The following is a 23,454-nucleotide window of genomic DNA, read 5'->3' as shown; positions in this document are numbered from 1 at the left end:
TCTTGTCCCCAGCCACTGCTCCAGAGGGGCACCACAGTCCTGCGGGCCCTGTGCCAGACTGGCCAGCCCTGGCTGAATGCCTCGTACATCAGAAGTACCTCAGATGTAGCTGGTTCAAGCCCCATTGACCCTGATGGGAATTAAAACACCCAGCTTGTATGGATGTGTGCATTGTCATCTCAAACTCAGCTGCAGCCCAAGTTTCACAGATGCTGGAGAAAATCCTGTGTTATCCTCAGGGTCTCACACACACAGAATTCCTCTCTGAGCCCTGAATCTGTTTATACACAACTTAAAGCATTTTGTTTGTATTGCGGAATATTGCAACACAACAAACGCCCAGTGATGAAGGTAAGTACGCAAGTATTCCCAAACTGTGTAAATATTGGTACATGTATGTATCAAGCTTTTAGATGAGCTCACCAAGATTCCCCTTTTCATGTACTGTTTTAAAATGTTCCCATCGTTTTAGAAAAAAAAAAAAATAAAAAATTCCTATTTATCATCTAGAGCTGAACTGGAAACCATCAGGCTGCTCATATCAGTCTATGTAGTTTCATGATTTATTATCCCTCCCCTTGTCCCATCTATTTTCTGTGCCTCAGATGTGCAATTAACTCCATACCATCAGTCCCATCTGTTTATGTCTGCACGGGACATGTCTGTACCGTCATAAAAGTGAAAGAACAAATTTCCTGATGACCAATATTCCTTAACTATTGCCTCACACTTCAGGGAAGCTGACAGGCTCTCCAGGAGCAGAAATGTCACAGAGGGGCTTCTAGAACTCAGAACAGTCCCAGGGCAAGTAGTGCTGGTCCCAGTGGCCTCCCTGAGGCTTGCACCGATACTGGTTTGCATTACTGTGCAAACCAGTATTGGTGTTCATATCAACAAGAGCAAAAGGTCGCTCCATATTTGTTTAAAGTTAACTTTTTGTTTAAAGCTCACTTTTCATTTCATTTAAAATTTCTGGGCATTTATAGAAGTTCAGATGCTTCATTCAGAATAGCATCTTATGATGTCTTTGTCTGTCAAGTGGACTAAGCAAATATTTTTCTTTAAGTGCACACAGTGTGTGTGTATATATGCATATATAAACATAATGTTAAGGGACATTTAAAAATGCATTAAAGTCTCTGCAGTATTAAAAAGGTTTAAACACACCCTGTGTGTGGAAGTGCTGTTCTCCCCTCCAGAGAATGTTTTTACATTTAAAAGGAAGACATGAGGTTACATTACTTTTAAGGATTTATTACATTTGTTTGCTTCTTGACAATATCACATATATCTGGCATCCATTTTCATAAATACCCAATGAATTTAAAATTAAATTACTTTTAGGAAATCAATTTCTGGCTGTCTCAATAAATCACAAGAAATCTAGCTATAATGTCTGGATGGTAAAAAGTCTTGTATACGTCCCTGAGGATCAGGCATTCTCTTATCAGCCTTGAATGTTTTTAATGTGGCCATTACCTTAGCAGAATAAATGCATGACTGTAAGAAAGGCTAAAGGAAGGTCAAAAAAATTAATTGGGATGTCACTAAAGGCATACATGAACCAGGACAGATCTGGTAAGAGCAGCATATAGCAATTCACTGATTTACCTGTTTGGCTGGAGCCAAATCCCAATCCCAAATCAATACCTTGCAGTGGATTAGCCAACATGCAGGAAGAAAGATTGAAGGCCTCCCTGCCCCAATAAGGGTATGAACTGTGCTTAATGAGAATCAGCTTAAGTGTTGTCAAATTAACATGGGGAACTGATGGGGAGAAAAAAAAAAAAAGAGAGAGAGAGAAAAGGAAAGAAAAAGAAAGGAGGAACTTTATTTTCTCTTCATCTGTTCTATGTAAAATCAGATACTGCAGAGATAACGGGCACAGCAAATCTCTGTTATCAGTAGAATGGAGTTTTGGAAGATATGCACTGTCTGGTGGAGGGGAAAGGGGTAACACTGTGCACTGGGGACAGTGATAGGTTGCCAGGATATAAAGACCAGCCTAAATGAAAATGAATTTCTGAGGGATTCTTTGAGGGACTTTGGGAATGGCCAGGCCTTGGGTTGTGTCTGACTGAGTTAACCCTTGGCCCTGTGGTGGGCTTAACATCCATGTTGTGGAGCCACCATGTTCTGCTCTCACTGCTGGCCTCCCTGTGAGCATATGAGGACCAAAGCCCCCATCAGACACCCATGGAAAATGGGGCTTGGGATGTCCCAAAGTGCCCCAGGCCTCACCTCGAGCTCACCACCTGAGCAGTGTGCTGGGGCGTGGGGCTGAGGGGCTTGGATGGAGGCAGCCTGGGGGTCACAGCGGGATGGCGATCGGGTCCGTGCCAACACCACTTAGCCGACAGACAGGCATGCAGGCAGGGCTGGACAGAGATACCGCGTGAGAGAGGCACTGGTGGTGCATCACTGTGGGAGAGCTAGTTTCCCAGCTAGGACTGAAGGAAGAAACACTACTGATAAAGATGTGGGTAGTGACTTGACAAAAATACACATGGTAGCTATTTGGAAATAGTGAAAGTTGTCTTAAAAACACCCAAGGATGTGCAAATACATCCACTGTGCAGTTGATTTTCGTGTTTTGAGTAGGCAGCATCATTCCTCACATTAGAGGCTAGAAACACATTGAAATCACGAGTGAGAAGCTCGGCGAGTTTACTTTTTCATCCCCTGTGGGCTTCTGAGAGCACCACAACAAAGCGACCCTGAAGGAAAACTGAGCTGTGCTGTTCAGCTGCATCCTGCTGCCTGCACCCCGCGGCTGCCCTGCAAGCAGCAAGGGCCGAGCCCCACAACTGGAGGGGAGCGGAGGCAGCCGGGGCCGAGATATTTCACCACAGGTTTTACACCAAAGCGCATTTTCCATGACGACACGAGCAGGAGCACGGAGGCAGATGCACGGAGCCTTGCTGCTGTGAAAAGACCCTGCTGGACGCGGGGGGCTCAGGAGAGGGCTTTTGGTGCTCGTGGCCATGCCTTAAAACCCCCTGGGGGCTCGTGGGACACCATGCTCACCCTGAGCCCGCCCTGAAGCCCCCTATAACATCTTTTTGGGGCACACTCACACAAAGCACGAGCAAACCCGTGCGTGTATAGGCACAGAGCAGCCCAGCGAGGTTTCGCCGAGAGTTTATTCAGCCCTCCCCACAGCACGGGGCTCGCTCCTGCGAGCTGCCACCCGCCCCACAGCCCCGAAACCCCGCGGGGCGGAGCGGAGCGGGGATCCCCGCGGGGAGGGAGGGGAGCGGGGGGCGGCCGCGGCCCGGCGCTGACGTCGCCGAGGGGCCGGGACCGGGGCCGGGGTTGGGGCCGGGGCCGGGCGGCTGCGGCTCGGGGCGCGCAAGATGGCGGCAGCGGCGGGTGACGGGTGCGTGAGGGGCGGCGGGCAGGGGGCGAGGAGCCGGGGGGCGAAGGGGGCGGGCGGCGCTGCCCCGGGGAGCGGGGGGGGACAGGCGGAGCTGTCAGCGGGGAGCGGCGGGGGGCGGCAGGAGCGCGGAGTTTATGCTAGGAGCGGAGCGGGGAGCGCGGCTGGTGCTGCCGGAGCGGGGCACGGGGCGCGGGGCTGCGCGGCGAGCTGCGGTGAGGGCTGGGGGCGAGCTGCAGGGATCGGGGGGCAACCGGGGGCGGTGTGTGGTGGGGCTGATTTGGGAAAAAGGGCTGTGCGCGGCGAGCAGGGCGGCTGGCTTCAGGCTCGTATCGTGCTCGGTGTCTACAGCTTTCGGTTCGGGGGCTGGCTGTTTGCTCGCCGTGCAGGTGGGAAGCAGGTATGAGCACGGCGAAAATCGGTGGTAACCTGCCCCCGAGTGAGGGACACACACACAGACACACAGAGACACACACACACAGACACCCGGGCATCCACCCATGCTTGTGCACACTTCAGTGAAACTGCCCACTGGAGTCTAGCGCTTGAGATCCTGCTCGATTTTTTCCTCATGAGCCAAGCAACTAATTACAAGAGTAGTGACTAAAAAAAAAAAGATAACCTTTTGTTTCTATCTGAGTTATAATTCTCAATTTAACAGCTGTGAGAGCGAATCTCTTGTTTATGAGTAACTCAAACGGAAGAAAAACATCTATAGTCCTGGCTTCTGATTTTATTACTATTTTTTTTTTTTCGAGTACTTTTTCAGCTAATAAGTTACCCCGCAGTGTAGTTTGCCAGCCATCGTGCAGTAAAACCAGCTAAAGAAATAACCGTGCCTCAGCCTTATCGGCGTGCTTCGGTGAAAATAAATACCATGCTCCGTACACATTCAGTGCTGGTGGGACTTTGGCGCAAGGAGACTTTTGTATATCCGTATTTTCCCAGGCAGCTCGCTCCTTTCAGCCCGCTGCTCTGTGTGTTGGTGCTTGTTATCTTGCTTACTGCCTCTGCTCGGGTCTGTGCTAAGAGCACAGGGGGGCTTGATCTCTGGAGTGCTGGTCAATTAATTCACAATTTCTTTGTGTGTGTGCAGAGAACTGAGCCTCGGGAGAGAAGAATGCACAAGCTGGTGCTGAATAACTTTCTTTAGAGAATTTTAATAGTGTAGCATTTGCTTGAACTGTTTTACCCCAGCTGCGGTTTTCTACTAGGTGTAGCAATCAAGATCCAGTATTTTTTATATTTCGACCATTATCTGTTACTTCAATTCTATTTTTTTTTCCTCAACCTATTCTATTTTGCAAATTATTTGTTGTAAGTTAGTAAATTTTCCCGCTTGATTTAGTGTTTTAGTGCTCCACATCTTAAAACGTTCATGCCGTCAGTGTGCTGCCCGACGTTGAGCTGAAGTTTTCCCGGTCTCGATTTGGCACTATTAGCTTTTTTGTGGTCTTTTTCAGATATTTGTGTCTCTGACCAAACTGTGCATTTTGCTTTCTTTCCATGTTCTTCAAAGAAACTGCCTTCTCCCATGCCAGGCTGGTTCCTCCCCCTCCTCCCGGCTCCTTTCTCCGTGCCTCGGCGGAGGTGGGAAGATGTGCTGGCTTGGCTGCTGGCGGGGGGCAAGGGCTTTGGGGCTTTTCTCTTCAAGGCGTCAGTCGGTCTTGCGCTTTCGTAGAATCCTGTTGCTTTCGCATTTAGAGCTTGGTTGCACAACCCTGGTTTACGCAGCGCTCATCCTGAAATCAGCAGGCTGCTTCTGTCCCCAGTCCAATACGTGCTGAAGTTCAGCCATGTGAGTAGTATCGCTCTCGATGCTGTTTTTTTTTTTTTTTTTTTCAAACAGAAAAAAATACAATATAATACTACAAAAAAAAAAAAAAAGAAAAGAAGGTATGGAGTGTCTTTAAATGTAAGAAAATTGGAAAGGGTTGGTCTGTCAGACTCGCGGAGTGACAGTATTGCTGTATCCGACAGCCCTGTGGGAATTTTGTTGGTTGCCTTCTGGGAAGCACTGCTACTAATATGTTTTGCAGGAGGGTCTGTCTTCGTCGGCCCGAAAACATATGGATGAATCTTGTCTCTCTGAGTTCTGTCAACCATTTTTAATCATTGCAGCAGACTTTATGTAAGAATTTCTCTAGTATTCCAGGAGGATTTAACATACGTGACAACTCTGAGATTTATGTAAGTTCCTCATATTACGGACATCAGTGTTAGAGAAGCTCAGCTTTGCTGGGGGAAAGCTGTGGGAGAAGACATGGGATAAAATTAGTGGCCTTATTTACAAAAACAGGATTAAGTAGAAACGTAGTATGGACATTTGTAAAAGAATCTCATTAGCAGCCTGTGAATAGACTGCCTTTTAGAAGGAATGAATGTTGTGGACGCTGGCAAGCTGAAAACCTTCAGCAGCTATTATTTTTGTGGTCTGTTGACCGTGGCACTCAAGAGATCTTGACCTCCCGTAGTACGCCCGGGTTGGTGCTTAGCCTGGGAAGTACTGGCTGGGTACCCAGAGGCCACAGCGCCTGAAATTCTTCCCTGCAGTTAGTACGGACTGGAAACAGCTCTGAAATAAATTGAATGGAAATGACGAACGAACGTGTAAAACCGTGTGCACTTCGCTAGTTTCACTGGAGCTGGCTCAACCTTTTCTGTATGACGAGTAATGGCACCAGGCGTGCAGGGCCGGGTGCTGGTTTTGTGCTCGGAGTTGTTGGAGCTCTTCGTTAACTGTATCAGAACATCTTAAAAGACGTTGGCCACAGGACAATTAACCAATCCAAGTCGTTTTTCGTTAAATCTTTTGATGACAAATTTCATCCAGTTACCAGAGGAAAAATGAAGCTACTTTCCTATCCAGCTGCAGCTTTTTCACCTGCTTGCCTTCCTTAGTAGGCATGTCGTCAGATGCTAGGATTCCCCCAGTATAGTGCCTTCTCTATCATGGACATTTTCCTAACTCAATAAACCTATTCTTGTGCATTTCAGGACTATAGCAGTGGGGAAATACTAACATAATGAAGGATGATAGCTGGATTAAGAGACCTTTGGATTCTCTCCAGAGCTGGCTAAATCACTTAATTTTTTTGTAGCTTGGCTTACTCATCTGTGAAGCCTCGAGTCCTGGATGTTGTACAGCCTAGGCAAGGTCCACAGTATGTATTTGTAATGGCAAAACTTAGGTCTTGCTTGGTGTAACCTGCGTGTTTCACAAGCACTTGGTCCTCCTCAGGTGAAGCAACTGTTTCATCTGGAAAGTACTGTGTATGATGTGATGGGTGCTGTGTGCTATGCAGCCTTCCTAGTCAGTGACATCGTGGGCACAAAGGCTCCAGATCAAACATAATTGCTTCCTGACACATCATCTGTCTCCAGATGATATCTCTCAAACCAGATTGTAAGGTCGAAAGAAAGATGGCAAAAACAAAGACTGAATCACTGTCTCTTTAAGTCTGTTAGTCAGAGCCTGCCTGTTTGGTTTGGGTAAATGCACCTTACGGGAGAGAGCAAATACAGCAGCTTTGAACAAATAAATGCTGCCAGATATACTTATAAAAGGATATAAGCCAGGGCAAGCCAAATTTAGTATTTTTTTTGAAGATGTGCATTAGAAAAATGTTCAAACTGCTATTTTTTAAGTAAGGTTTTCAGCAAATTGAGCTAGATATCTAACGGTATTTCTTTCTTATGAAGAAATCAAAGTCTGTTTTTCCCTGTCACCCTCATTTTTTTTTCTTTTTTTTCTTTTTTTTTTTTTCCCTCCAGTGCTGATAGGATAACATGTTAAAGTACACATATCTGGAAATATGTTATTGTAGAAAGCACTGGTACAATGGGCTTGCTTGAGCACAAAGGTGCAGTGATTTAATTAAAGGTGTGGCTTAATTAAGGGCTTGAGTTATACGAAGTCTCATTTGTCTAAACTGGTCATACTGTGTAAACATAATAAATTGAAGTGAACCTTGCACTCCTGCACCTGCGTGCTTAGGGATGTAATTAATAGGAACATTTTAAATTGTGTTTCTATCCAAATTCTAAAACAGTGTATTTTAACTTGATCAGTGCTTCTTTGGGGGGAAAAATCAAACAAACAAAAACCAAAAGAGGCCAGCATGCTTCAGTCCTGGGCCAGAAAGTACTGAAAATATGAACTAAATAGTCTGAATGTCAGGCTGATGATGGTAACGCTGAGTGTGGCTCCAGGGAACTGCCTGCCATTATGTGTTTGGTGGGACTTGGTTGGATGAAGATCGTGGTCCTGACCTCAGGTAGCAGTGAGGTATATTGACAGCCATCAAAGTGATACAGCTGGGTATTTGTGCACTGTAACTTAAAATGTTTTTTTTTTTTTTTTTTTTTAGTTGCAGGTTGAAGTATCATGGACAGAAGATAGCTTGGACGATGTGTTTTGCTAGCGTCTCTCTGCAATTTCAGTTTTAACGATGGATAAGTGTAAGCACATCGGACGTCTGCGACTGGCCCAGGATCACTCCATCCTGAATCCTCAGAAATGGCACTGCGTGGACTGCAATACCACCGAATCCGTGTGGGCGTGCCTCAGCTGCTCGCACGTGGCCTGCGGCAGATACATCGAAGAACATGCACTAAAGCACTTTCAGGAGAACGGTCACCCCGTGGCGTTGGAAGTAAACGAGCTGTATGTTTTCTGTTATCTCTGTGACGATTATGTTCTTAATGATAACGCAACGGGAGATTTAAAGCTGTTGCGGAGTACATTAAGTGCAATCAAGAGTCAGAACTATGAGTGCACTACTCGTAGCGGGAGGACTTTGCGTTCGATGGCGGCCAGCGACGACTCCTACCTGGCGCATGACGGTGCCCAGGCCGTGCTTCGGAATCAGGACCGCATGTTCACGGCGCTGTGGCACAGGCGGCGCGCGTTCATGGGCAAGGTGTTCAGGTCATGGTTTCAGCTGACGCCGAGCGGAAAAAAGATTCTGGAGGAAGAAAAGCGTTGGGAAGAGGAGGAGGAAAGAAGGGACAGAGCTAGAAAGAGGAGACAAGAACGAAAGCGCCAGTTGAAAGAAGAGATGGAAAAGATGCCCCCAAGGAAGAGTTCTCGTTTACAAAACCAGATTAGAATGTCCTCAAAATCAGCACCCTGCATGCAAAAAGCATCACAGAACGTGGAATCTGTGGCAGAGTTGAAAGAAACGTATACCTCAGATGAAGTAAGATTGAAAAAAATAAGTGACTCCCCGATTAAACGAAGGCCCACAGTGACTCCAGGAGTAACAGGACTGCGAAACCTGGGAAATACGTGCTATATGAACTCTATCCTGCAGGTATTAAGTCACTTACTTATTTTTCGAGAATGCTTTTTAAAGCTTGATCTCAACCAAACTCAGGAACTGCTGGCAACGGCAGCCAGTGGTAAAACCAGATCTTCATCTAAACACCCTTCAGTAACTGCCTCAACATTACAAGTGAGTGAGAACCAAGAGAAAGGAAAGGGATCATCTTCTGTGAGGCGGTCTAGTTTATCCTCTGGATTAAGTGGAGGAGCATCAAAAAGTAGAAATATGGAACTTATTCAGCCCAGGGAGCCCAGTTCAAAGCATATTTCTCTTTGTCACGAGCTGCATACTCTGTTTCAAGTGATGTGGTCTGGCAAATGGGCGCTTGTGTCTCCGTTTGCTATGCTGCATTCTGTGTGGAGACTAATTCCAGCCTTCAGAGGATATGCCCAACAAGATGCTCAGGAATTCCTTTGTGAACTTTTGGATAAAGTGCAGCAGGAACTGGAGACTACGGGGACCAGATACCCAGCTCTCATCCCTGCTTCTCAAAGAAAACTTATAAAACAGGTTTTGAATGTGGTTAACAACATTTTTCATGGACAGCTATTAAGTCAGGTATGTTTTTATGATGGTTTTAAGACTTGTAATGATTTGTAGTTATGAATTTATACTGGTTGATGATCAGCACACTTCAAAGGTTAATAAATTTGTAATTACCAAGGAATGATGGGGGGGATATAGTATATACTATTTTAGAAGAAAGGTCATCTCAGTACTCCTAAAGATTTCAGTAGAAGAGTCACCTGATTAACATAAAAGTTATAAATTTGGTATTACAAAGCACCTTCCTGAAGCTACTGATAAACATCTGACTGCCATTAAACATCAACTGATAAGCAGTAATAAAGAATTTACAGTTTCAAGCATCTAGTAGGCTGTGGTGATACCAGAGAAAAGGTGTTATTCTAGTATAAATGGCAGCTGTTTTTGTAATGGATGCCTTGCAAGGAATCATTTGTATTATTTCAGTAAATAGATTGAATTTGAGATTCATTACTACCAAGTAATTGTTTGCTGCGGTGCTATGTACAATGGTGCTAATCCTGTCCGTTACAACACAAAGATACAGAAGGCTCTGTCAACACAGGAATCAAATTCATAGGGTGGAGGCAATGGTTGTTTTCCTCTTTTTATGACTGTTCTTTTTTATTATTGTTTTTGCTTTCTTCTTAGCTTCCTGCTAAGTGCTTCAGTGTGTCCACATTCTCTTAGGCACATCCCAACTGTGTGTGCGTGTGTGTGTACAAACAACTGGGAACTGCTTGAACCAACAAATGCTGATTTCTGTTGAATGCATCAAAAAAACTAACCGCATTGCAACAGGAGCAGAGGGTAGAAAGGGGTAGAGGGTAGATCATCCTCTACCGTGTGTTTGGCCCAGTGTAAGAGCACTTCTCCTGGCATATTTAGTTTTCTCAGGGCAGTTAACATCTCCAGGGTAAGGATTGTGCTGGTAGAAGAGTCTTTTAAATCGTATCATCAAAGTTTTTTTTTGTTTTTTTTTAATTTGAAAATCACAATCCTCTCCAACATAGTAACTTTGATACCAAAAGGAAGAAATTGCCTAAGTATACTGTCACGGCTTGGTTTGCATTCCAAGCCTTCGTATAGGAGTGATTTTCTGGAAGAATTTTGAAGGCTCTGAAGACGTATTATTTTGCTAGCACCACTCCTTTCACTTGTTTTTAGCTCTACGTGAAGATGCTTGTGGCTAGAAACCCTCCCACCTTCCTGAAACTAGGGAGGGGAACAGTGAGAATTCACTCAAGTGTCATCAAGTGAGCCTGAAAAAGAACTGAACGCGCTCAGGCTGTGCTGTGACTGCAGCTCAGTGCTTCTACCCCAGCTGGTCAGGATCTGTATGCAAAATACAGCCCCGGCGAACTTCACAGCGCCTAGAACAGGAGGAAGGGCGTGAGGCTGCTGCCTGCCCTGATGTCTCCCCGGCTCCTGGGGCAGTTTCCACGGGTGGCATCCAGCACTTCACCTCCTGACGTTCCCTCTGTGGTCTCACTCCTCTGCTCCAGCCCAGTCTTCACCAGCCTTTTGAACAGAAGGGATTTTTGAACAGAAGTGGTACTTTGACAATCCGAACACTTTAAGGGATGTATGTACTCCTTGTCCCTAAGTGCTTAACCCTATCCACCTACAAGCTGCACGAGTATTACAATTTCTATATTAGATAGCTGGAACAGTAGCCCGCTGCCTTTATTCAGAAAATAGGGTGGGATTTTAATCTAGAATATTTTGGAATTACATCTTTGTTCAGTGAACTAGGGGAGCGGGGAAGCTGGTTTCTGTGCAGCAGTTGCCTTCCATTTTAGGATCACAGAGTTGTTACACTCGCTGCCCATTAGTACCACGAGTATTAGTTAAAGACATTTGATTCTGTGAGATACTCAAGTGCGCTGAAGTCAGTCTACTTGACCTTTAAACCTCGGGAGCTGCTGTTGATACAGTACACAGAGGATCGCTTGCAGTGCAGATAAGCTGTCTGTTTGCTCAGGTTCTGCGTTACTTCCACGTGTGCCATAAAACACAGCCCTTCTTGGGGGTGCTGTGCCATAACCTGCAGGGAAGCCCCAGTCCGGAGCTTGCCATCAGCCCGTTGCCAGAGGGACGCTGCCTGCTTCAGCGCTGCACCTCCGTGCAGAGTGCAGGGCTAAGAGGGGAGGAAATGGGACGTGTGAGAGTCTTGCTCAGGTTTCTTTCTGATAACCAGAAAAAGCTGTAGGTGTTGTCAAAATTACGCCTTTTAGATGAGTTTCTTTTTGTTTCTCTTTTAAAGTTCTGAGCTGATCCAAAGTAAGTCTTCCCCACCTACGACTTCTCTTTATGGAATACAAAACCAGGTAATGAGTAACTCCCAGAATAGCGTGTGTGTGTGTGTGGACAATTGGATTGCCTCTTGGCTTTTTTATCGACTTTATCGACTCCAATATCCTTTGTAGGATTAAAGATTTTTGCTTTGCAGTACTGATTGTGAAACCTTACTTCCCCTAGATACTGTGGCTACGTAAGATACAGCTGCAAAGCCTTTCCTCTCTCTTCTTTCCTTTTTTTACACGCTAGTCTTCCTCCAGTGGTTGCCTGGGGAAAATTGTGCCGTGGTACTTCTTGGGCAAAAGGAGCCTTCGTCTTGTAAGCCCATGCTTTCAGATGCAGATCTGCTGAAGCAGTGGCCCATTCCTCAGCCCCGCTAGGACTGCAAGGAGATGCCAGTATGCCTATTAAAATAGCAGTTATTTTCCATCCCTCCATGCTTGTACTCTAGTGGAAGAAAGGATACCCATTCTCTGCTGTGCTGGAGTGGAAAATGAGGAGAAGAGCTCACTGTGAAGTTATGTGCTGGGGTAAACTGACCTCGTGAACTGATCCACAGCTCCTTGATGTACACTGCAGGAACTGAAGTAGGTCAGCTACCATCTCTCTGGTTTTTATTGGCTTAGGTTTTTTGTAGTGGTCCCAGCTAATTAGCACGGTGTGCAGCAGTTTTTAAAGTATGCTTATTTCATTTTCTTCCCAACATTAAGTAAGCAAGGAGTGGCTTTCATGCTACAGGGTGAAAGCCTTGCTGTAGTCAAAATGAACAACATCACCTGTTCTCCACTGCCCGCTGGTGCCCTGCGCTAGCTGCCTGACTGCAGAAAGCTGTCGGGTTGGTCAGGTGTGATTTTCCCATCATAAATCCACGCTGGCAGCTCCTGATCATCTTATCCCTTGGTACACTGGGGCATGTTTTCCAGGAATACGTGCTCCCTCAGCCTTCCCACAGATGAAGGTGACGGTTCTCCTGGCTCTGGAGGCTCTCCTCCTCGAAGGCAGGAGTGACACTTGCTTTCTTCACATCCTCAGGGACCTCCTGCAGTTGCCAGGACCTTGCCAAGGCTGGAACAGCCTCGCAGAGCCAGCAGCCTTGAATAAATACAGGATTTGTGTCAGAGCTGCTTGGGACCCAACTCAGTGAAGAAAACTGATGCTGAGTTGTGTTTGCAGTGTTTCACTGAACTGCGTGTTGCAAAGCAGCCAACAGCTGTTGATTTCCGTGTGTTGTGCTGTTGAATAACCCCAGATTTAATGTAAATGACGAAAAGTAGCTAGCCAACGTAATTTCAAGATTTCTTTTTTCGATGAGGAGCCCTTTGGAAACCATGCTGTTCGGGGGTGGGTTTTGGAAGTCTGTTGTGAGGGTTTCGTTGCCTTTGAGTCTGGTGCCTCACGTAAAGCTCTGGGCCTGGTTTCTGTAACAGCAGCAGCAAACCCAGCAGGGAAAGCGCAGGGCACTGGCTCTGCTCCTGGAGGCCTGAGTTTTCCCCTGCAGCAAAGCTGTGAGCAGTTCCCATGTCCTCTTAGGACAAACCTGCCTTTGGTAAGGAGTCTCTTTCCCCAGTAATTACCCTTTAAATATCCAACACCTAGCTGGAACTGGCTTTTCCTATCTCCAGACACCCTGAAAGCAAACAGGATCCGCTCGATAACCCTGGGGAAGCGGCTGATTGTGTTTAAGGGGGAATGCAGCCAAGCAGTTTGCAGCGCCCTGGGAAATGGATATGCAGGGCCCGGAGAGTCCTAACAAATGTAAATGGTGTCGGGAGTTTCAAAAGGCACAGCCTCCCTGTGCATGGCCTGCTCCATTTACTTGCTCGACTGGGATGAATTTGCGGAGAAAAGGGGAAATGAGCGGTCTTTGGGCTGTTTGAAGCCCTGGGGTTTTGGGGGCTGTGCTGTGAATGCAGGTCTGGGGACAGCCCGAGGGGGCTGTGATGCAGAGCTGGGTATGCAGGCTCACACCGAATAACCTGGTAAAGGCTCTGAGGACTTCGGGTCGATAATGGGAGCATTTACACTCAGACCAATGCACGATCCGTGGGCTGGTTTTCCTATTCCGATCTCTCGAGCATGCTGACTCCTGTGCTTCCATATATTCTCCCTGCTGCCTGAGTCAGAAGGGGACGGGCAGTTGCTTGCCAGCTGGATGAAGGTGACTTTTTACCTTAATCTCTACGGGCCATTGAATCACAGACCGTGGTTTGCCGTAGTTTGCCCGTGTTGTTCTGTTAAGCACAGATCGTTTCGATGACGGGGTAGTCAGCACCACGAGGTCGGGTTATCTTTGTAAGGGAGGAAACGCCGAGTGGCCATGGTGTTGGAGGTCGTGTTATAGCAATCAACCCCCCTGGATTACTTTGCTGTGGAAAAACTGCGCTGCTTTTTGTGTGGATGTTTCCTATCTTGTGAAAACCTCGGTAGCAGTGGAAGCCCAGAAATGGGGCTGCCCATCTTACTGCGCTTAGAGCAGGGATGGTAACAGTTGCCTTTCTTCCATGCTGGTGTTGTAGGGACCATAAGCAAAGCAGAGCTGCTCCTGCTGCAGCAATATGTTAACCATTTCCTTCGGCTGCGTTTAGGCTGAATGCCACCCGGGGCAGTGCCTGTCCATCAAATTATTGCGGGCTCAGTGATGCTTGTCTGAGTGGCCTCCGTGCTTAGCTTGAATCAAGCAATCCGATCCAGCTCTTTTCAGGCTGGCCTTTGGCCCATGGTTGAATGCTGAGCTTTAACCAAACAATTGTACGTAGCGCCCGCCTTACAAGGCAGGAGAGGAGGAGGATGGTTGGGGCAGAGCATAAAGCAGGGATTTCAGCCGGCTAAAAGCAGTAGTTTACTTTCTTTGCTTTCTAAATGTAGGCTTCTCATGTAATTTTGTCATAATGGCAACATTAAGACTTCCTAAAAAAGCAGGTACTGAATGTAACAGCGAGGTGAAATTAAACTCTGAATTTGTAAAATATAGCAATGAAAAGTAAGCAAATTCACTTCCCTTTTACTCTCACGAATACTCACACCAAAAAAGATGTTGGACAGATGCAGAAAGATTTTACCGGCTCTCTGAGCTCATATTTGTCTTTGTTTCTTTTGTCTTTTTTTTTTTTTTAAACTCTCATCTGGTTCCACCTACCTTTCTGCAGTTCATACAGTTTTAACACTTCCAGTGCAAAAACAACGCGTGGGTTGTGCTGTGTGAGCGCTGGTGGAGTGTGAGATGAGGGGATCCCTCTGGAGCAGGAGCAGAAGTGGTGGGAGCCTCGCCAGAGGACTGGCGCAGGTGGCTTCCACGGGAGGGAAGGATCCTCCTCCTTGCTGCGCCAGGCCTGGCTCAGAAAAATAGTTTTGATCTTTGTTCCAGCCTCCATTTACATTTCATTTAGCACCCAGTGTGTGTGTGTGCAGGAGCAGTTGCTGCACAGTGGCTGGCAGGGCTGGGCGTATGGTTATTCGAATACTCCGGGGTACTTGGCTGTTTGGGAATTTGCAAATCCCGGGTAGCTCCCAGCAGCCCAGCTCTGCAGCACCCAGCCGGGGAGGCGTGTCGGGGAGGAGTGTCTTGCATTTGAGGAAATAACTGCAGCTCTGCATCGGCACAGAAGTCAGCCAGCACGAAGCAGCTTTGCTCACAGTTGCACAAGGGGATGAGAAGCAACACTTGCACCAGCTTCTCTTTTCTGAGGAGCAGAATTTGGAAGCTGAACCAATTACATGTCTTTTACTCTGGGATAGCGTTTATTAACTAGTTGGGAAAGAGGATCTTAAAATAACCTAGGTTATTAACGTGGCATGCTAAATTTAAAACCTCAGAGCTTGTTAAAATGATCCATTCTTTGTTCATGTGTGTACTTCATCCTAAGCCCATTAATCTTCGGTGTGCATTCAAGTTCAACAAAATCTTGCTTGAGTAACTTGTCAATCAAGCAAACTTTTGGCTCAACAAAATCACCCATTTGTACAGCAGAAATCTATTAGTCATTCTGTGTTTATGCAGGAGTTAGTTTGAACTGTGGCCAAACATATCATTTTGTCTCCAAGTCTAGATTCCAGCTCTGAATTACTAATAGTTTGTGGCTTTGAAACGTTGCCAGATGTTAGCGCTTACAAAAGGAGCTCCTGTCAGTGTAAATTAAAACGGAAGATTCTCCTCTTTTCTGCCATGTAAGTTCAAAGTTTTGTTTTCTAAGAACAAGACAGAGACGTTCTCTTCTTAGAAGTTAGAGCAGCTAACAGCTTTCCTAATGCTGGTGCTAAACACGTGTGCCTGTACACAGACGTCCATGTGCATTAGGAAGCTAATGCATAGATTGGATATAAGCTGCTGTGGCTAATAAATGTATTAAATAAAGAATTGCTCACAAGAATAGCTAGAAGGAAGGTACCATGAGGTGACAGATTTGCCTTTATGGCAATGGTCATGAAATAGCAAAGCAGGGTGAATAACTGTGTAACAGCAAATCTCCACAGGGAAATAAAGGAGCTCTCAAACCCAACAGTGCATCTTCACATTGGTGTAAGCTTGCTAACCTAACTGCAGACCCAGCAGCGTTGAGGCACGCCTGCGTGATGATGATACTTGAATCCCTCACGGATCTCCATTCCTTTTTTGCTACGTCTTTGCATTAGTTGTTCCAAGCAGCTTGTGGTGTTTCCTTAAATAGGAAGCGTGCTTATAGAGATGGTATTTGGCAATTGTTTGCCCTTGTGGTTGCAAACTTGCATATTCCATTGATATCCACTTAGTGTAGAGCAGGAGTGGTGGTGTTTCATTGCAGTTTTCTGAGCTGATAATTAACAGCTATCTTGACAGTAGGTCTGATATGAAAATTGTGAGTTCCTGTAGTCCTCCATGGGAAAGTTCAAATGTTGGGAAGAGTTGGGAGCGTGTTGGATGCTTATGGAAGTTTTGTGAAAGCTATTTACCTATCTGAGCTCAATTAAAATCCAGCTTGACACAGAGTTTTTCAGAAGGCATGTATACTAGAGCAGCGAGGTTAGAGCTGCTTGTGGTAGTGGTCAAGAACAGCTTTGAAGCCAATTAATACTTTCCTAACAATAGAAAACTTCTGTAATTACTCTTTAGGGTTGTATTGTAGTTTGACTATTGCACTGAACGTATGAAGGGGAAGTTTTTAGTCTCTCACACGCTTAAGATTTACTGACATTTCTTTATAACCTTTATGAGCTATGTTTGTTACAGTCTATATGGAGTTTCACTACCAAATAGTAGCAGCTTCAACTGCTGATAGAAATTGCTCATTCACATGGATCGCAGAAAGGTGGAGGTTCGCTGGAGGAAGAATAAAATGTGATGCTCTTCTATTAGCAGCTCAAGCTGGCGTTTAGAAGATTGTATTGCAAATCAAATCCTAATATGTTGCCATTCTAGCTTAGAAGAGCTACTGCTTTTAACTTACTTTCCTAAGTATTAAATATTTTCGTACATTGTCTGCATCTGTATTATCTGCATTTTGAGGTAGACTCACTTCACTTCTTGATATTTTATTTATGTTGTCTTACTGCTTGTCCTTTCCCTAGTGTGACGATGGATCCACTTACTGAAAGAAGAAATAATTTATTTTTACCTGTTAATTTTTCTTTGAAGAAGTGTGCTTCCTAATCCAGGCTTCCCTGGAAGACTTACAAAGTAAGAAGGATACGACTTTAAAATCCTGAGCTGTGTTTTTTTCTTTTTTAAATTAAGCTAAATTATAGTTTCTTTCTTTCATATAATTTTTTGTTTTGGAGTATTTCTTTTTAGAGAAAAGACTCGTGATTCTGCCAGCTGATTTCTCTTGGACAGTGCCAGACAGACCATTTTGACACTTCTTTGTTTTCTCAGTAAAACGTAGGAACACTTAGCCATTTGTGGTAACACTGTTGGAGACGCTGCTTCAGAGAAAAGAAATTAGGTGCACCATTTATTTTGTTAGATGACTCTGTTCTTTGTTTGTTTGCATCTATTGTCTCTAGGAAAAGAATATATATATATATACACTTATTGTTACGGTACATTTTTAGCAGAGTAAGCTTCTGAGTGTAAGCAATTTGTGAAATATTGTTTTACAGGTTACGTGTCTTGCCTGCGACAATAAATCTAATACCATAGAACCTTTCTGGGACCTGTCACTGGAGTTTCCTGAGAGGTATCACTGCAATGGCAAGGAGATGGCGTCTCAGTATCCCTGTCTGCTGACAGAAATGCTGGCCAAGTTTACAGAAACTGAAGCTTTGGAAGGGAAGATATATGCATGTGATCAGTGCAACAGTGAGTAAAGGCAGTATGTACTCATACATATGTTCTCTGTGTAAAATATGATGTAAATTGACAGTAAAAGCATAGAAGTAAAATACTATGAGTCTTAAAAGTATGTTGCATTAAAAGGAAAGTCTTTCCTATGTCCTGCTGTGGTCACTGTGGCAGCTATTACTGTCTAGAAGGGGGATTGTACAAAGAATGTTTTAACGTGTGATGCTTCTCTTAATGTAACTCAGATCACACACGTGGGGATCTGAAGAACCTATCCTTTTTTTTTTTTTTTTTTTTTTTTAGTTTTAAGAGATTAACCTAAGTGACCCAAGTATTTCATACTAAAATCACAAAATAAGCCTTGCAGAATGGATCTCTGAGTGTATTCTTTTTAAGGAGATGCATTCGGTAGCCATGTAGGTTCACGCAAATACAGTGGCTAAATCTTAGAATGAAATACAAGGCTATTAATTAGCAAGATTTGTATTATGTAACTGTGTGTTTGGCCTCAGCAAAACGCAGGAAGTTTTCTTCTAAACCAGTTATACTCACAGAAGCTCAGAAGCAGCTTATGGTGTGTCGACTACCTCAGGTTCTCCGATTACACCTGAAACGGTTTAGGTAAGTACTACCACAACAAACAGTGTTGCAAATTGACCCATTTTTAGTCCCGCTCTTCTGTTGTTTGGGATCAATCTTCTCTAACAGCAGATTAATTTTCATGTACTACTATCATGAGAAATATAAACTTATTTTCCTTATTTAATTTAAATATCAGTAAGATACAATGTAAGTAGAGAATTGACCTTTTGGATTCCAGCTATTTACTACTTTAATAGTAAAATTATTTCATCCTTCTTTTCAATCAGAACTTATTAATCCTGCTGTGGACTCTGTTGGTAAAAATAGCGTTATCTTCAACAAGAGTGAACACTCATATTCACTAATGTAGAAAATGAGATTGCATTCAGTCAGATGTTTCACGTAGCCATCATATAACCAAACACCTTTAATTTAATGCATTAGCCTGAGAATAAGGAAGTGAAGATTGCATCTCTGTGAGCTCTTGGTCCAGGCCTTGGCACAGAATAGGAAGAAAATTGAAAATGGCCTGGAGTATGTGGGAAATACCTCCCACTTACCATTACAGTCATATTTTAAGAGGTATCTTATCTTCAGAAGATGAGAACAGTAGGTATCATAGACATGTTCAAATGGTCTCAAAATAAAGGAGAAGTGAAAAAGGAAGCCTGGGGAAAAATATGCAAATTCACCTTTATTTTGTGCACTAAGACATTAGCAAAGATAACTTTTAAGAACACAGTATTATGCTTTGTTTTTGTTTTGTTTTGAAAAAATGTAAGTTTTCATGTGATTTAATTTTCCAGGTGGTCAGGACGCAATCATCGTGAAAAGATCGGTGTGCATGTGAATTTTGATCAGATGCTGAACATGGAGCCTTACTGCTGCAGAGAATCCCTCAAGACTCTCCTACCTGACTGCTTTATCTACGACTTATCCGCTGTAGTCATGCATCACGGGAAAGGATTTGGCTCAGGGCACTACACTGCCTACTGCTACAATTCAGAAGGAGGTAGGAACCAGTTGTGAATTAAGAAGTGTGGGAGAGAGGTGTTGGTAATTCTAATCTGGTAAATTTACAGTCTCTTGAAACCAGAAGGGGAGTTGCTTGTAGCTGAACTGCCTGGGATGAGAATTTCAGTTTTGTAGACCAACACAGTCCAGTTTTTGTATTGGCTAGTTCAGCTTGTTCTGGCTATAAACTCTCTTGTAAATCTGAGGAAGTTAAGGTGGGCTTTTAATACTTAAATATACTAGATCAACAGAAACTGTATACTATGTCAAAGCAACTCTTGTTTAAAAGGGACTAAGCACTAATTAATTAAGTACAATGCACTCGCCTCCAAACAGTGTCGTGATGTGTTTTTATTTGTCTGTTTCTGTGTTGTCTTCCTTCATTCTAGGATTTTGGGTACACTGCAATGATTCAAAACTCAACATGTGCACTATGGAAGAAGTATGCAAGGCTCAAGCCTACATTTTGTTTTACAGCCAACGACTTACTCAGGCAAACGGACATGGTAAAGTATGTCCTAGCACAGCTGAAAGGCAGCAGCACACAGAATTAGCTGACTGCTCTGTGGAGAACAGTAGCAGCTAATCCAAAGTCAATTAACTGTGTGTATGGTAAAGTTTGAATTGTCGTAACTATATATTTTTAAATGTAAGTACAGTATTGTACTTTCTGACTTTGTGTACAATGTTTATATACTTTTGTATTAGGTAAAATACTCTTTACAATTGTTAGTAAAAGTTTTTATTGACAGTAAGTAACTTTCTAAGTAACTAGAATTTCAATACAGCTATTTTTTTAAGAAAAAGATTGCCATTTGCATTTAACTCTTACCTCAGGCTGGTTTTTTAAGCTGTTTTTGTATTTTGATAATCTTTTTGAATTGGTTTAGAAAAATGACTTTCAATGGATAACTGATGTTTCTCTGGTTAATTTTCTGTATATGCTTGTGTACATTTTATAGTGTAGTTTTAATGGTATCAAGACTCTTACTGTCTGCAGGAATTGTTACTAGGTCTTAGAATATTAACATTCATCTGCAAAGAATGTTCTACATGTCAAATAGAAACTGAACTTTTTGTAAGAAACTTTTTGTATGTTCTTCATGACTAAAATGAAATTTATGTGCAGGCTTCTCCACAGGCTTTCAAGTGAGCTACACTAAAGCTACACTGATGGATTTCCTTAAAATCTGAAATTAAGGAAATAAGCACATACTTATTTTCATATAAGTATTTCAGGAGGAGTGTTCAATAGCACAAGAATGCATGTTTACTAAGACTTGCATGTTTTAGCCTTAATGAGTCTGATGATTTAAAATTCAAGTGCCAAATCCAAAGTACTGATTTTGACAACCAGGGCCTTTTTATTCCAGTAACTTAAGAAAGCTTATTAAGAAAGACATCTCCACCCTGCCCAGTCAGTATGACAAGACTGTTAGCATCTCCTTTCTTAAATTGGACAAGCTTATTTAAAATTGTAGCATTTTCTGTTTCACAAGCCATTAAAAAGAAGCTGTAAGAGTTGTAGTTGATGAAACCAGTCAGGTGCAAAGTGCTTTCGTACAACTGCTGTACCTTTTCCATGGTCCTACCACTAGCATTAACAGAAGTGTGCATCGAGGAGAACCTAACAAGCGGGAATCAGTCTTTCTCCACATGCAGTAGTTAATGCCAAGTAAATTTTAATTGTGAAGTTATTTTGCATAAGTCCTATGCAAATTGTTACCTCATCTTCTGCAAAGTTTATACCTCAATAAAATGCCTTGATGTGGACATAAAGACAGGTGTCTACTGAAATTATTTAAAAAATTTTGCCTAATGGGGTTTGAGGCATTAACTACATGACTGCTTTGGATATCTGTCACTGATTTAACACTGGTTTTGTTCATAACTTTAAGTTAAATAACAACGGCACTGAAGGATTTATGTTACTGAATGGTGCTATATTTTAGCGAACACATATTCACCATAGATCTTAAGCTTTCTTTGCCTTCTGCTATCCTAATTAAGTGCACAACAGCAGCTTGGTTCTTTTCTTTAAGCCAAGGACTACTGTTACCTAGAGCAAAGCTTAAGCACGATCTAAATCTACCTGCTTACGTTCTGCCTTCCTCCATGCAAGTATTTTATGGAGAGCTCTGATGAGTCAAAGTCCAGTTCACTTTGCTTTTGCAAACTGCAGTCAAAAGCTTCCGCCTCACCCCACTCCTTTCGCACAGGCCGAGGGGACAGGCTTCAACATCAAAAACTGGTAAAGGCTGCCTCAGGCTGGCAGCACCCACTGCCCACACCCAGTACACTGCAGTGCTGTTAAGGCAGCTGAACGCAAGGCAAAGCAGCTTGGTTATTGTACAGTCAGAAAACTAGCACAAGACTGCATAAAGGTAACAGGAAACTTATTTGGCTGAAAGTATTCAAACACGATCAAAAAGCAGGAAGGAAAAAAACAACCAGCCACCCCCCCACCAAGAAGAGATGCATATGTGTTGAGTCTAAAATCAATCTCTGGTTGGAAAAATGCTTTCATCAAAACAGAACAGACCACGTGAGGTTAAACTGTATTCCTTAATGACATCTCTGTCTCACAAGACCTGCATGAAAAGCAACACACCCACTGCTTCAACACTTGTAATAAATGTGCTCTGCACACAAACCATTACCATTTCTGGTGCTGCACAGACTCGAGAAGCTTTGTGATGATGCCAGTCTTCTGGATACTTCAGTATCTGACTGAAAAGTCTTTGATAAACTTTGGTTTCATCAAGTGACAAAGACAGTGGTGTCCAGTTATCAGACAGCATGGCCAGGACTTTGTGAGGACTTTGTGATTACTTCCAGCAATAGGAAAAGGCAGCCTGAGGATCATGAAAGCACAGAGGAATATTTTTTGTATGTGGTGCAAGGACATGAAAATAGAGCTTGCTTTCACCTCTGGCATGTAAATGCAGAATGGGGAGCAGCACAGGAAGCGTGCATCCAGACAAACTCAATTAAAGTTAATAGAAACAAATAATCCTCATGTATTCTTCTGAGGCAGGGTGCAACAGATGCAAGCCATTTCCGCCAGGATTGGTTACACATGATATTCCACTTCCATGTGTGGATTAGCAAACAGTAAGTACATCAAAAAGTTACAAGACTAGGCCCATCATTCCAAGTAATTGTGCTAGTCTGGATCTTCCTGTTTGGTTCTGGGGAAAGAAGAGACAAAAGGAGGAAAACACATCTCTGAGCTGCGGTACCAAGTGTTCCTCATGAAAATGAAAAAAAGCTTTAAGCTGTAGGAACAAATGCCAATGAGCTGCTAACAGCCTAGCGAGAAGTCTGCAAGCAGTGGCTGAGACCTGAGATGGGCTTGGTGGCCTTGTTTTCAGCAGTATCTGCAGCAGCCACGCTTGTTACAAAAATAGGGTGAGCGAGCTGGAAACTGAATTCTCGCAGAAGCTGTTTGGATTGAGTCAAAAAGCGCATCAGCAATACGGCCCTGTTAGCATAAATAAAAATAGCGTCAGCCACCGCATCCAGCAGCCCTGCTCATCACAGATCCTCTCTAATGCCAGATTTTACTCTGCGACGTACGAGCACAGGCACTTGCTGCTGTGTGCTGGGAAGCTGAGAGACGTGCCCACACAGCTGCTCAGATTACTTTGAACTCATTGCTGAGATGCCAATACTCCCACATGGCAACAACAAATACAAATTTCAGTATCCTATTACATGTTTCTACAAGCACTACAGTTTAAGCGATACACAGATAAAAACAAAACGCTTATATCTACTATGCTTAAACATCATACAGTACATGACACCGAACTTCAGCTCCCATACTGCGGCTTTAAAAGCTAAATGCAGCTCTTACCAAATGCAAAGAGGGAAAGAAAAGCTGTTTCTAAAATAATACAAACTTTACAACTAAACACAGGCTGTCACCACAAAGGAGCAGGTGAAGTCTCCCTATTTCCTAAGCAGCTACACTTAAGGCAGTACTACTGACCTAGTAAAGCAGCTCTCATTTTTGTTACCAGTAACTATGGAAAATTTTAAATACGAGAGCCCTAAGGTGAACATACAGCATT

General features: G+C 43.8%; 1 protein-coding gene across 5 annotated transcripts; it reads left to right on the top strand.

Moving 5' to 3' along the window:
• The first annotated feature begins 3,304 nt into the window (after positions 1 to 3,304).
• On the top strand, positions 3,305 to 21,157 carry USP44 (ubiquitin specific peptidase 44). Of its 5 annotated transcripts, none has more exons than XM_084535843.1 (6): positions 3,305 to 3,379; positions 7,747 to 9,261; positions 17,602 to 17,800; positions 18,325 to 18,403; positions 19,171 to 19,376; positions 19,768 to 21,157. In XM_084535843.1, exons 2-6 carry the CDS (start codon positions 7,828 to 7,830, stop codon positions 19,962 to 19,964), a joined length of 2,115 nt encoding a protein of 704 aa, XP_084391969.1. In that variant the 5' UTR covers positions 3,305 to 3,379; positions 7,747 to 7,827; the 3' UTR covers positions 19,965 to 21,157. The 5 variants fall into 5 exon arrangements, with proteins under 5 accessions (XP_084391969.1, XP_084391965.1, XP_084391968.1 ...); XM_084535839.1 differs by having other exon boundaries at positions 18,295 to 18,403; XM_084535842.1 differs by lacking the exon at positions 3,305 to 3,379 and adding an exon at positions 3,689 to 5,174 and having other exon boundaries at positions 18,295 to 18,403.
• Positions 21,158 to 23,454: the final 2,297 nt, after the last annotated feature.

The sequence above is a fragment of the Aythya ferina genome (genome assembly GCF_964211825.1).
Source record: "Aythya ferina genome assembly, chromosome: 1".
Taxonomy (NCBI): domain Eukaryota; kingdom Metazoa; phylum Chordata; class Aves; order Anseriformes; family Anatidae; genus Aythya; species Aythya ferina.
Note: the sequence above shows the minus strand (reverse complement) of the source record. Positions and strands in the feature narration are given on the sequence as shown.

Coding starts and splice junctions, on each gene's coding strand:
- USP44 (XM_084535839.1), top strand. CDS start 7,828: ATGGATAAGTGTAAGCACATCGGACGTCTGCGACTGGCCCAGGATCAC. Junction 9,262..17,601: donor ATGGACAGCTATTAAGTCAG/GTATGTTTTTAT, acceptor ATTGTTTTACAG/GTTACGTGTCTTGCCTGCGA. Junction 17,801..18,294: donor TGCATGTGATCAGTGCAACA/GTGAGTAAAGGC, acceptor GTTTGGCCTCAG/CAAAACGCAGGAAGTTTTCT.